Source organism: Hippocampus comes, unplaced genomic scaffold, assembly GCF_001891065.2.
Source record: "Hippocampus comes isolate QL1 unplaced genomic scaffold, H_comes_QL1_v1.1 scaffold522, whole genome shotgun sequence".
Taxonomy (NCBI): Eukaryota; Metazoa; Chordata; class Actinopteri; order Syngnathiformes; family Syngnathidae; genus Hippocampus; species Hippocampus comes.
Genome location: NW_017805388.1, coordinates 360,372 through 373,921, shown reverse-complemented (window position 1 = coordinate 373,921; position 13,550 = coordinate 360,372). Strand labels below are relative to the sequence as shown.

The following is a 13,550-nucleotide window of genomic DNA, read 5'->3' as shown; positions in this document are numbered from 1 at the left end:
CGGGGGCGGGCCGGCCGGGTGGGTGTCGTCCTACCGCCCTCCGACGTCCTTCGAGTCCCGCCCCGCCGATGCTGATTGGCTGGACGCGCACCCAAGGGGGGGAAGTTTGAATAAAATACAAGAGCGTGGCCCCAGTGGCGAGCGCGAGAGAATCTCCGAGAGGCCTTCTCAAAGCCAAATTGTCTCTGGCGCGCCTTTTCATTTCCATCTGACAGAGAAAAAAAAATCCAAAATACAAATCGGACTGGCGTTAAGTATGAGGGGAATAAAGATGACAGCAGTCCGGGCCGCCTCGTCGCTGCTGCCGCTCGTGCTGGTCGTGATGCAGTCCGGGGCCGGGCTGTGCGCGCGGAGGTTCCGCGGCGGCCGCAACCCGCAACCGCGACGCGCGGCGGCGAGCGGCAGCCGGGGTGACGCCGCCGAGAGCTTCCCGCTGGATTTCACCGCCGTGGAGGAGAACATGGACAACTTCATGACGCAAGTGAAGAACCTGGCGCAGTCGCTGTACCCGTGCTCCGCGCAGAAGCTGGACCACGACATGCGGCTCCACTTTGTGGACAACGCTTCGGTCACGTGCAACGACGGGAGCCCGGCCGGGTACGTGAAAAGCGGGCCACCCGCGCGCCGACGGCACCTGCGCCGCTCGCCTTTCTCCGACGACTTACGCGAGCGAGCTCCACTTTTTCTCAAGAAAGTTGTCCTTGACTCGACTTGATGACCGAGTTTGGGAGGCCCCCCCCTCCCCGAATTGTGGCTCAGGGTCCAAAAGGGGTCTGGTTCCACTTCAATGGAAGTCCGTTTGGGCTCAGCGATGGGCAAGGCCTTTTCTTGCGTCCTTTTCACGTTTCGCAGTCTGTCGGCGCGTGGCTTTTCTGACCTCCGAGTGGGGCGCGGGGTCTGCCGTCCTCCACGCGCGTCCGCGTCAGCTTTTGTTCGCTCGCATTGCAAGCCATCCCCGCCTGTTGCCAATCTTCTGGCTCGCTCCCCGACAGGTTGAGGGGTCCTCGCACTTCTCATCATATTCCGGTCATATTGGCGCCGCTCCTCGGCGTCGCTCATGTGTGGACGTTGAGGAGGGAGTGCCGCGAAAGAGTTTGGCGTCGATGCGGGGCGGCGTGGGAAAGAATGCGAGCCGTCCGTCCCCAACATTCGGCCGAGCGAAATTCCCTCCCGGCTCCTTTGTATCCATGTGCCGAGAATTTCCAAAGCCGAGGGCTTTTGGATTCGAGCTCGCGATACTCAAGTCACGCCTGCCGCGTTCTGTACGTCGGTGTTCCCGTTTTGGGGATTGCGAGCCTTGAAATCACTCTCGGACGTCCCTGTCGCTCGAGCGCAGGAAGCCTCGCGGCGTGCGCGCTTCCGGCCTGATTTCAACTCAGACGAGTCGTGCCACTCAATTCAAGACGGCGTTATTCCTCTTTGGAGTCACTCGCGTCGCTTGCTTGCTCACTTTTTCTTTGTTTGTTTTTCAATCAAAGCTTTGAAGTGCCATCTGAATGGAGGACAAATGATTGGAGACTGCGAGCGTCTGCGGGCCGAATGATATTTGGCCTTGAGGTTTGCTCGGCCGGCGCGGCAAGACGGATGAAATGCTTTCACGACCCACCATAGCCACAACCAAGAACGTTCGACTTCGCTTTTGTTTCCGCAAAAATGGGCGCTCGCCGGACACTTGATCGCGTCGTCGCCGTTTGGAGGCGCTTTGGATTGGACGCCGCGCGGTTATTGCGATCGTTCTTTGCTGGAGCGCAACGGCGATGCGCGGCCGTGACTGAAAAGCCTTTGCTCAGATGCCTCGTCGACCCGCGGCTTTCGCGATAACCCTTCTGCATCGTTCCTCCGTTAGCAGCGGGAGCGCGCCGAAGCCGTCGGCCCTTGAGAGACGCGGCGGCGCGGAAAAGCGCTTCGCCGCAGGCGGTCCTTTTTGTATTCGGCTCTACGTTTGGCTGTCGGGTAAGACGCGCGGCTCCCGTTTGCGGACAAATCAAGTCACTTAGTACGTGTGCGGAAACGTCGGATTCATCTTCGGGAGCTTGAGCCCGCGCCGGCTCGGTGATTGCAAGCGCTCGGAAGTGAGCGTCGCCGACTGCGGCTTGCCCGTCGAAAGCCACGAAATATGAGGCGGCATCTGAGCAAAGGCGTTTTTACGCGGTCCTGACGCGCGTTGGGCCGTCGCGAAGGTTTAGTCACGGCCGGTCGCCCGCCTCGTCGACACGCCCACGACCGCTCGCCTGGAATGGGTTGCACGGGACCACGTGGGTCTGAAGCTCGAGCGACTCACGCAATCCAAAATGCCAATCGACGTGGTCATCGGTGTTGTGGTGACATCGCTGCCGAAGAACGATGAGCTCTAAGGAACGTGGCGGCGCCTGGCCCGCTCCTGGCCGCGAGATAAGCCGCATCGCTGATCTTCCCTCGCGATCACCGTTTTGCCGTTGCTGCGGCCCGCCGTCACCTTTTTGATGAGGATGTACTTATTGATTGATTTGTTTCAGAAGATCGGATTCAACAAAGCAACGGGATGCTAACGTTCAAGATCGAAGTCTGAATAAGCGACACCAGAAATTGCGAAGGGTTCACGGCCGTCGGTTATCGCTCGCCCCCTCACCCGCCCCGAGAGTTGGAAAGCGCAGCATATCGACGCTGCGATGCGTCCGTTTCAAACACGCCGCTCCAAAAACTAAAAGCGATCATGTCACTGGAGATCGTACAGGAGCCAACGATGTGTTCTTGGATGTCCCTCAGGTATTACCTGAAAGAATCCAGAGGAAGCAGACGCTGGTTGATTTTCCTCGAGGGTGAGTACAAAGCATGGCTATGCCCCGCCCCCTCTCGATGGCGCTCAGCCGGAGGCGGTTTTTGGGAATAACTTGCTCTTTGTGCACCCTCCGCGCAGGCGGCTGGTACTGCTTCAACAAAGAGAACTGCGACAGCCGATATGAGACCATGAGGAGGCTGATGAGCTCGTCCAAGTGGCCTCAAAGCAAAACCGGTCGGCCTCGCCTTACCTGTCCGATATTTGATGCTTGTTCTTCCAGGGGGCGGACGCTCATCCGAATTGCCCGCCCAGGTCGACGACTGAAATATTGGTTGCGAATCAGGGATCCGGAGCGCGCCGCCTCGGTTCAAGCCGCCGCCCGGTACTGCCGGAACGACGGCAAACTCGCCGGAAACGCCGGCGCCTCGGACGAGTCCGCTTTCTCGGTTTGCTGGCGGGCCCGCGCGAAGCGACGCCGACTCCGTTGAATGGCTTCACGTGCTGCAGACGGCAGAGTCACCGGAAACGCGGCAAACTTGGAACCGTTCTGTCCATCGGTTCACCAAATTGGCCCGCTGTGTTTTGAGCGTCGGGTCACATCGGTTCGGTGACTAAAGTCAGAGGCCGACTCGAGCGAATGAAGTGAAGCGGGCCGCTTTAGCGAGTGGCTTCCAAGACCTCACTTTCACCGCCGCAACTTCTCGCACGACATCCTCCAAATGAACGACAAAGCAACACGGTTCCCTCTCATTTGAAACCGTCCGTCGAATGGCAGAAAGTTTAAATGCTGGTTTCGGGTTTTTTTTTTTGCATGAGCGTTCTTTTGCCGGAGCGACTTCCAGGTCCGTTCAAAAAGGTTTGGCGGAAAGCCGCTCACTGACAGCGGCCGTGATTCGCTGTTGAGACTGCGAGCAAATCACTCGCGTGCGTGGCGCAGGTCGACCTGGCGCCCGCCGCCCCGAGAGCGCGGACGTCTCCGTCTTTCATGGCGGCGTAATAACTGTAATTGGCGCGGTAATGCCGCCGGCGAGGAAGAGGAGGGGCGTCCGGGAGCGCCGGAATGGCTCATGATCCGTGCGGGCGATGTGTCTGCGCAGGCACCGGGATCCTGTCGCCGCTGCCGGAGGAAAACCCTCACTGGTGGAACGCCAACATGGTGTAGGTTGACTCGTCTTGTTTGTTTGAAATCCTTTCCAATTCACCCGGTGACTTGGAATTTCGTTGCTCCAGGTACATCCCGTACTGCTCCAGCGACGCGTGGAGCGGCGCCACCGCCAAAACGGAGCAGAGTAAGTTGTTGCCCGACGCTCCAAATCAGAGCTCGGAAGGGAAACAAACGCCACAAAATATCTTTCTCTGCTGCGAGGAGGCGGCTACGCCTTTATGGGCTCGCTGATCATTCAAGAGGCGGTTAAAGCGCTGCTTCAGAAGGGGCTGGACAGCGCCAAGGTTCTGCTGCTGGCGGGGAGCAGGTGCGTTCGCCGGAGGGACCGCGCGGGCGTTCCAGGTCGCCGCCCCCGTCGCCGAACTGAAGATGTCCGATGCGATGTGCGCGCAGTGCCGGCGGGACGGGGGTGCTGCTGAATGTGGACCGCGTGTCGGAGCTCCTGGAGGGTCTGGGCCACGGCGGGATACACGTGCGCGGCCTGGCGGATTCTGGCTGGTTCCTGGACAACAAGCAGTACGACTTTACGGACTGCTTGGACGCGCTCAGCTGCGCTCCTACCGAGACCATCAAGAGAGGCATCAAGTAGGCACCCGCGAGTCGGACGCTTGACGCGGCGCTCGTCTTTATTTGATTCAAGCAAAGACGACGCTCTTTCGCCAACGAAGTGGAACGCTTAACCGAGCCGCTCACTGGTTTTTTGCGACTCAACGGTATCCCTCCCGACGGAGTTACTGGTTTTGGTGGCTGTTGGGGAGGCGAAGGACTGATTCGCTTAAGGAAATAACTGTAGACTAGATGGTGTGCCGGTCAGAGCACAGGTAGGAAGAGACAGGAATTCCAGGGGATGTTTCAATGTCCTTTACTGGGGGTGTTGAAATGAATACAGGGAAATAGAAGCAGTACAGGGTGATGTTGGTTGAGGAGGGCCGCTTGAAGGATGAGTGGGAATAAGGGGATGAATGAGTGTGGTTTGGGTGATTGAATGGGGGGGGGGGTCGACGAATGAAGAGGAATGGATGATTGAAGAGGGATCGAGTCTACAAATGTGAGAAAAGGAAACTTCAGAACATTCGTCATACTCCTGGATACAACCGAGGAGTAACAAATCAAATGCAAGGTAATGGCACCATCTAGGGGCCACATGAAGTAACTACATTTACATTTCATGAAACTAAGGCCGACACATATTTTGTCAACAAAATACACCCGGTCGTCTTCAGAACGGGAAGGAGCCACAAACGTCGCACCATTAGCACAACTTAACTTATAATTACAAACCATGCCTCTGTATTTAACTGGTAATCGCCGCGAAACGCGGCGGCCCGATGCTAACGTGCTAATGTGGCGCGAACGCGGCGGCCCGATGCTAGCGTGCTAATGTGGCTAACACACTCGCGAACACCAGTCGCAACTCATTAAACAAGAGAAATACACCTCATTGTACTCACGTTTCGGTCATGTACTCGAGGGCTTAGGGAATCGCCGATGAGGTAAACGGCACAAAGGAAATGAAAGGATAAAGGCTGAGATCAATAGGAACGGAATGACCTTGGTCAGGACGCAAACCCTGAACTGGCAGGTGCTGAAATAACGCGATACTTAAATGCGTCGGCACCAACGTCTCGCGATAAAAAAAAAAGAAATGAGCTGAGCCTTTTCTACAGTGGCACTCGAATCACTCGCGTTCGTCGTCTTCATCCGTTCTACGGCCAATGTGAGGGGAGTGGGACTCCAACCGGACGCTGGTTTTGCCAAATACTGAGCAGATGAGACGTGCTTCGGGCGGGTGGTGCATGTCGTGGTCCGGAGCTAAACGGACTCAAAGTTGAGTCGCTCATTCCACCCACACCAAAAAGTCTGCTTTCTGGTCACGTGACGACAAAAGGACGCAGCCCTTGAAGGGCGCGGTCATGTGCACGCAAGATTGGCAATCTGGCAAAAAAACAAACCAAAAACAAAAGCCAACCTTGTCGAGCCCATTATGCGGCTTCCTTGGCAAGTGCATAAACCGAGAGCCCTGGCAGCAACACTGTCAAACTCGGACAGGCACGCTCTCGGAGCTCACCCAGAGCCGATGATTTTGCAACTGAATCCGTACACCTATTCGGCGTGTCATCGAGTCGGCAGATTGGTCTTTCTTTTGCTATGCAAGCGCGCCACCCGCTGGACTGTTTAGGGAAGTGCCACACTTGGCCGCGGCGAATTGGCCACTGATCCCCGCGACGTCTTTGACCTCCTCGGCAGGTACTGGGGAGGAGTGGTACCGGAGAAATGCAGACAAGCCCACGAAGGAGAAGAGTGGAACTGCTTTTTTGGCTACCGAGTGTTTCCGTCCATCAAAAGTACGCTTCGGCCCTGCGCAAATCAAATGCACCCATCCACGGGGAGGATCGCGCTTTGAAATCGCCCCTCCGTATTTTGGCACTTTTAGGCCCGGTCTTTGTGGTCCAGTGGCTGTTCGACGAGGCCCAGCTGACCGTCGACAACATCCAGTTGACAGGACAGCCCGTGCAGGAAGGCCAGTGGCGCTACATCCAAAATCTGGGCGTGGAGCTGAGGAATACGCTCAAAGATGTGCCGTGAGTGAACGTCCTGGGTTTTGTCGGGGGCGGGGGGTGAAATGAAAAAGGATTGAAAAATGCCTTCCATTTCAGAGCGATGTTCGCCCCGGCGTGCCTGTCGCACGAAGTCATCACAAGAACGTGAGTTGACGGCGCCGGCCGCCGCGCGCGTTTTGCCGGGCTTGCTTGTGACTTAAGAGCGTCCTCTCGCGTCGCCTTCCAGCTACTGGACAGACGTGCAGGTCAAAGGCACGTCCCTGCCCCGCGCGCTGCACTGCTGGGACCGCAGCCTCCAGGACAACAGGAACAACAAAGCCCCGCCCAAAGGCTGCCCCGTGCACTTGATGGACAGCTGCCCGTGGCCGCACTGCAACCCCACCTGCCCCACCATCCGCGACCAGTTCACGGGCCAGGAAATGAACGTCATCCAGTTCCTCATGCACATGGGCTTTGACGTGCAGAAGATGGCCCAGCAACAGGGCTTGGAGCCCAGCAAGCTCCTGGGCATGCTGAGCAGCGGCAGCTAAAGGGACTCGCGCGAGCCAGCCCGCAAACAAAAAGCCCCGCGCCGCTCAACGTTCAAGCTCAAGCCCGAGTGGGGATGCGGCCGGTCTCTGCGGCCGGCGCCCCGTACCCGATACCTCCAACCGCTCTGTCGACCTTCGTCTTCCCTCTTACGACACACATCCTGTTCACTGGCGTACCTCAAAGCCCAAACCAAAGCAAACAAATCGGATTAGCGGCCGCGTACGATGGCCGGGGATATTTATTTGCGCACTTGGAAGACGCCCGGTACGCTTTGATTTGTACAAACGCGTTTTGGGAATACTATTAAAGCATCATAGCCGCAAATGGGGTTGAAAAGAAAATGACTGTGGAGAAATGCGGCCGAGTCCGAATTGACCGAGGCGAGACATCATCGCTCCGCAGATGGACGCGGACTGTGGCGGGCGTGAGCGCGTGCCGCAGTCTTTGCCAACTCGCCACTCTTTTACAACGCGTACTTAAGTAGCGGCTCGGGTTCCGCTGCATGTCGGAGCTGCTGTTTTGGTTCGCAACTGCGTTAAGTGAGTGTCCGCAACCTAACGGAGCGTTGGCACGGACGGCGCGTGAAGCGTGTACAATATTAGTCTGAAGTGGAACGAGCGCACCGTGCCGCTAATTGGCTCGAGGCATCAATTCCAGAGATGGCCGCGAGTCGAGCTCGATACGCTACACTTGTGCCGAACGACTCACCGCTGGGCGCGAGGAACGGGGCCACGTGCTGCAAAGACTCCCACCTTGTGAAACTAGTGATTCGTTCAAAAATCGGCATCCTTCCCCGTCGACTGAATTGAACTACAAACCACGGCTGCTCGGTACAACCGCGGGCCCTTTGGGGTCATCGGGATGAGCCACACACACACACACACACACACACCACAGTGCCATTTGATTCAAGTACCTCTTGAATCATCCCACTCAAGGCCCAAAGAACCCTCCGTTCAATGTGAAGGGAGACAAATATTGTGCATTGAGGACATTCCGAGTCTTTGTTTCGGTTCTTTCAAGTGCTCCTTGTGTCAACTCCGTGCTTCGATATCATCATAGAGATCATCTTTGAAGAGACTGGCAACGTTGTACGGACTCGTGTCTTTGGAAGGGCGCATTTTCCTCACACCATCCACAGAAGGAACGCGATTATTAATAATTTTATTCTGTAACATATTTTTCACAGAAGAAACTTCCACTACATCGGCTATTTGCATATTTATTTTGTTGTGTAAATCATATTTATAAGTGCTATTTTTCCCCGCAGAGAAGTTATTCTTTGTAAAATTGTAAATACATGGCTGGTTTGCCCCCCACCCCCATGTGTTGACTGCATGTCTTTGTGTTTGACCCGAAAGAGAAGACACAATACATACTACAAAGTAGACGTGTGTGTGTGTGTGTGTGTGTGTGTGTGTGTGTGTGTGTGTAGTATGTGTATATACAGTATATATATATATATATATATAGAGAGAGAGAGAGAGAGAGAGAGAGATTATATTTTAAATGTCTCCATAGATATATGTATTTTATATCTGTTTATAACCTGTTTGTGGATGATCCCCCTCACATAACTATTAATATTACAATTATTGTATTATTAGACAGGTTGAAGGAAAAACCACCAAAGGACTTCCAGTTGTAAAATGCGCAGGTCATAAAATGGTTTGATTTGAAGTTGCCTGATTTGACCCTTTTCCAAGGTCAAAACAAAGCTCAGCGCTCCCAGTTGTTGAGCTGTTAGCTTATTAGCCCAAGAGTTTTTCCACTGGCATGTGACTTTCATGCAGGTTCGAACTGTTGCTGAGCTGCTAATAGTGAGTGCTAATGTGTTCGCTATTTGAGGGCATTCAAGGCAATTCATGAAGCACCGACGCCATGAAATGCACAGGTATTGATTGCGTCTCCCTCCTTGAATCTTCTTTTTTTTTCAACTTTAGCCTATAAACTCAACTACATAACTAGACATTGATGGGCTTCTTTCAATAAAAATAAATACCTCAAAATAAAAAGAGTGATGGAGTGCCGGTGTGTTGGCATGCAAGCAAAACATGGCAGTCGAGTTAATTCTAAAATACAAAGTTTTTTTTTTTTTTTTCTTCTCAGAACCAGAGCGTAATGAGCCCGTAAATGATGTGTCCGCTTTTCACGAAACATTTGGAGCATTCCGAGTGTTGCTCGACCATTTTGTGGTTGAGCAAAACAAGTTTCCGTTCAAATGCTTCGATGCAGGAACGTACTTGCAACTTGATGTTTCTTGTGCTCGCAACGCGATACACATTAACAAAAACACACGCCTTTTTTTTCATAAGAATAGCCAAGATGTAATTAATGTCAGTTCAACATCCCAGAATACAAATCTCACAAGTCCGGTCAGTATTTTGGGTAACTACCACTTCATGTTCAACTTCCAAGCTGAAATGCGCCGGCGCTTCTGTCTAATTTTATGGTGGGCTGGTGCGTAATTGCCGTCCGGAATGGGCGTCTCAGCCTTTGGCCCTGTTATTACACGGTGTATAAATGGCAGTTTCATCTGGCGGGCGCTCTGACTCAGCCTCCCAAGAAAGACGACTCCCCTGCTGCCGCCTCCCACGCCGCCGCGGAATACAGAGCCCCCTATTTATAGCGCTGGCCGGGGGCCCGTAACCCGGGGCACGCCCGCGCTTTGATTTCAGCTGCCGTCCCGAGCAAGCCACCTCCGAGCGCGGTCAGACGAAAGGCGAACGGCGACGAGAGAGGACGATCGGAGTTGTTGGACGGAAGGCTACGATGGAGACGCCGAGCAAGTTGACCGACGAACAAGCGAACCCGTCGGTCGGCGACGGCTTTGCCGCATGAGAGACTCGCCGACCTGATCTGAGGAAGGCTCGCGGCACAGGGCTGACCTTGGAAGACGCCCGAGAACTTTTTTAAAGCGCCAGCACGGAAAGATTTTGTGGGACAGACTTGATGACAAACCTCGATGGTTGACATTGCTCCAAGCCAAGCGCAATTCCCATTTAAATCCAAGGGAACTAACTTCTTTTCATCGTACGCCACTTCCTTTCGAATGGACGGGGAAGGGTTGTTGGGAGCGTGAAGCTCTGCGGCAAATGAAGCGCAGGCCCTTCTGATTCAGCGCGACCTCTAGAAGGCAGGCGCCAAAGCGGCCGAGCCGACTTCCCCAGCGATTTGGACGGCTGCCGTCGGGGGACGACACCCGCCGGCACGCGATGGATGCTCACGGCGGGCACTACCTCAACAAAGAAGCCGTGCTGTCGCCTTTGGGCGCGGCCCGAATGTGCCAGCTGCTCTTTGGCTCCAGCATCATGGCCCTGGTGTCGCACGGCGCGGGCTACGGCGCCACCTACGGGTACTTCTGCATGTTCGCGTGGTGCTTCTGCTTTGCCGTCACGCTGGTGGTGTTCAGCCTGGACATCACGCGACTCCACGTGTGCATGCCCATCTCGTGGGACAACTTGACGGTGGCTTTCGCCATGCTGGCGACGCTCATGTACGTCACCGCCTCCGTGGTGTACCCCGTCTACTTCCTGGAAGCGGACTGCCCCGACGAGGGCTGCGAGGAGCAGGCCTACCGCATCGCCGTGACCGTCATCTCCGGCGTGTCGGTCTTCCCTTACGCCGCCGAAGTGTTCATCACCCGTGCCAAACCGGGCGCCGTGGTGGGCTACATGGCAACCGTCTCCGGTCTTCTCAAGGTGGTCCAGGGATTTGTGGCCTGCATTATTTTCGGAGCGCTGGACAATTACGGCGAGTACGACAACTACGTAGCCACCGAGTACTGCGTGGTGGTGTACGGCCTGTGCTTCTCCGTCACCGTGCTCGTGGTCATACTGACCATATCGGGCAGGACGTCGTCCCTGCGCTTCCCCTTCGATCGCTTTGTTATCATCTACACCTTCGTGGCCGTGATCCTCTACCTCAGCACCGCGCTGGTGTGGCCCATCTTCAGCTTTGACAAGAAGTACGGCCTGACCGATCGCCCGGAGGTCTGTCCGCGTGGGCAATGCCCTTGGGACAGCAAGCTGGTGGTGGCCGTGTTCACCGCCGTCAACCTCGTCCTTTACTTTGTTGACCTGATCTACTCGCAGAGGATTCGCTTTGTCACCAGTGCTGCTGTCTGAATGTCCATCCATCCATCCATCCATCCATCCGTACTTTTTCTCCTCCTCACGAGGGTCGCGGGGGTGCCGGAGCCTATCCCGGCCGTCTTCGGGCTGCACCCTCAACTGGTTGCCAATCGCAAGGCGCGCACAGACAAAAGACCATTGGCGCTCACAATCACACCCGGGGACAATTCGGAGCGACCGATCAACCTTCCGGGCCCGTTGTTGGAATGCGGGAGGAGTAGCTGGAAAAAAGCCACGCGGGCACGGAGAGAGCACGCAAACAGACTCCACACAGGGAGGCCGAGGCGCCGAATCTCGACGTGCTAACCGGTCGCCCGCCGGGCCGCCCCTGTCCGAATGTCCGTGTCAAACATCGGTTGGACCCATTCTCTGACTGAAGACGAGGCTCAGCAGGACTAAGCAGGCCGAAAACTTCAGCCAAAACTGCGCGGGGCTTCCGAGACTGTCCTATGGCCGCTGCCCAAAACGGGGGATGATTCCACCTTGCACGCAAAGGCCCGCTTCTTCGATGTCTCCGAAAGACTATTGTCCAGTGACGTGGGGTGTGTCGAGAGGGATTTTGCCTGTGCTAGCTGATGCTTACGCTGGTTTTGGCGAGTGCTTGTGTCATGTGTTTAATAAAGCGCAGATAGCCAAGCTTCCGCTATCGCTTCTTCGACTGATTCCGGCAGTCGGGACGCTGCCTCTCACAGGTCGGTCTAGGCATTACAAAAGACATTGCGGGGGGGGGGGGCAATTCCAGTCGCGGAGGGCCGCTATCCTGCATGTTTTCCATCTCTCCCTGTTGCGACTCACCTGATTCAAATGAACAAGTTCAAGATCGGGCTTCCGCAGAGCTTGTTGATGATCGGATCATAACTACTATTTGGGGGGGTGGGGGAGGAGACAGCGAAAATAATCGTAGTAATAGTGCCGCAAGAGGTTTTGCCGTCGGGAAGACGTAATTGGTGAAAGGGTCGATGGTTGGCTCATGTCGGCGGTGGTTCAAAAGTCAAGTCAGCTTTATGGTCAAATACGCTCTATGCACAACAGGCAGCACAGATGGAATTTCTTTCCTCTCAACCATGCACAGTGCAAACACACACAGCGGAAAAATAAGGGCAGCGAAACGGAACTGCATAAGACATAAAAACGTAACTAGAAACAAATAAAAACAATAAATAGCAATCGACAGGGTTAAAGTTGGGTCGTGCATCGTTTAAGTGCAATGAGCGGACGTCGGGGCGACAGTCTGTGGCAGAGTGCGGGCAGAACAGGGAGCGGCTCTTGCTCTCCTCGGTTTGCGGAGGAAGTCCAGGCACTGGTGGGCATTGTTGGCCGGTGATGTGCTATTGCGGGCCCAGGACACGTCTTCGGCGCTAAAAGGGCAAAAAATACAAACTTTTACCGGTTTACCGCCAAATCGAACCCTTCCCTTCCTTGCCAGCGAGTCCAGCAAACGAGCGCCCAAGACGAGTTCGTTGACAACGCTGAGCTGAGCTCATTGTAACGATGGCCCCTCAGAAGCGCCCCGAATGATGACTTGACTTTGAAACATTCCCCTGCCTTGACTAACTTGGCCAAGTAGGGCAGTTCCCGCGATGCAGTCGCCATTTGCACTTGACTGACGCCAGCGGATGCGAGCGTCGCCCCATCTGATCGCAACCGACGGACGGCGCTCGTCTCGCCCCCCCCCCCCCCCCGCGCGCGCCCCCCCCCCCCCCCCCCCCCCGCGGCACAAACTGATGCAACCGGTCGGCCTTTAAAGTAGCCCGCCCTCAATTTGTGGTTTCCGGCGACGGGATTGGTCGCTTGTGATCACGTGGAAAAAGGTGCGCCTGAATTGGCTCTCGCATCCGTCCGTCAATGTTTCGCCCTCAGGTGCGAGTGACGGCGACAAGAGAGCGACAGTTCTTGCAGTGGTTTGTCTTTATGTCCGTTTCTCTCTTTTTCTTGAAGTGTATTTCGGTACGTGGCTACCGGTGACATTGTTGAACAACTTGGATTGGCTTCCAACGAAACGAACGAAGAGTTAGCCTTCAGCTTTCAGCAACTTACCGATCGTTTTCAATCGCTGTTCTCACGTTCTCTTCGCAACGCAGGTAAATAACGCCTGGAAGGATTTCAACCAATAGTTAGAATTGCGGACTTTTGAGCTCATGTACGGCCTATATGGACTGCAAATATAGTTGGCCCATTATTTGACATGATTTTGGAACACATTTTGATGTGAAACGCTTGAAAACAGTATTTGTCGCCCTCAAAGTTATAAAACTCGTCTACTTTCATCATCTGTCTGATCATATTCTAGTGAGTTGACATTGGAGCTTGTAAGTTTACTTTTATAAACCTGTGATGCAGTTCATTTAGGTTCCGAGGCGCCTCCTTCTTCGGATAGCACATTTTGCCCCTCGACCCCCCCC

The 13,550-nt window shown here is 54.9% G+C and overlaps 3 protein-coding genes across 6 annotated transcripts in view; all 3 read left to right on the top strand.

The window, feature by feature from the left end:
* Positions 1–218: 218 nt before the first annotated feature.
* Positions 219–7,335, top strand: notum1a (notum, palmitoleoyl-protein carboxylesterase a). 2 transcript variants are annotated; one of them, XM_019873083.1, is made up of 11 exons: positions 219–597; positions 2,746–2,798; positions 2,897–2,992; positions 3,856–3,916; positions 3,989–4,047; positions 4,128–4,230; positions 4,317–4,508; positions 6,171–6,268; positions 6,358–6,505; positions 6,581–6,628; positions 6,711–7,335. In XM_019873083.1, exons 1-11 carry the CDS (start codon positions 257–259, stop codon positions 7,012–7,014), a joined length of 1,503 nt encoding a protein of 500 aa, XP_019728642.1. In that variant the 5' UTR covers positions 219–256; the 3' UTR covers positions 7,015–7,335. The 2 variants fall into 2 exon arrangements, with proteins under 2 accessions (XP_019728642.1, XP_019728641.1); XM_019873082.1 differs by having other exon boundaries at positions 4,125–4,230.
* Positions 7,336–9,125: 1,790 nt separating this feature from the next.
* myadml2 (myeloid associated differentiation marker like 2) lies at positions 9,126–11,785 on the top strand. The gene has a single exon (XM_019873074.1). The coding sequence runs from the start codon at positions 10,231–10,233 to the stop codon at positions 11,140–11,142; it is 912 nt and encodes a 303-aa protein (XP_019728633.1). The 5' UTR covers positions 9,126–10,230; the 3' UTR covers positions 11,143–11,785.
* Positions 11,786–13,008: 1,223 nt separating this feature from the next.
* The window catches only part of LOC109517736 (pyrroline-5-carboxylate reductase 1, mitochondrial-like), a 4,743-nt gene continuing 4,201 nt past the window's right edge, over positions 13,009–13,550 (top strand). The window contains exon 1 of one of the 3 annotated variants that reach the window (XM_019873072.1): positions 13,009–13,061. The gene's annotated coding sequence lies outside the window, so the exon portion shown is untranslated. Of the gene's footprint in view, positions 13,262–13,550 lie in introns of all 3 variants that reach the window. The other 2 variants (XM_019873071.1, XM_019873070.1) reach the window with 2 other exon arrangements.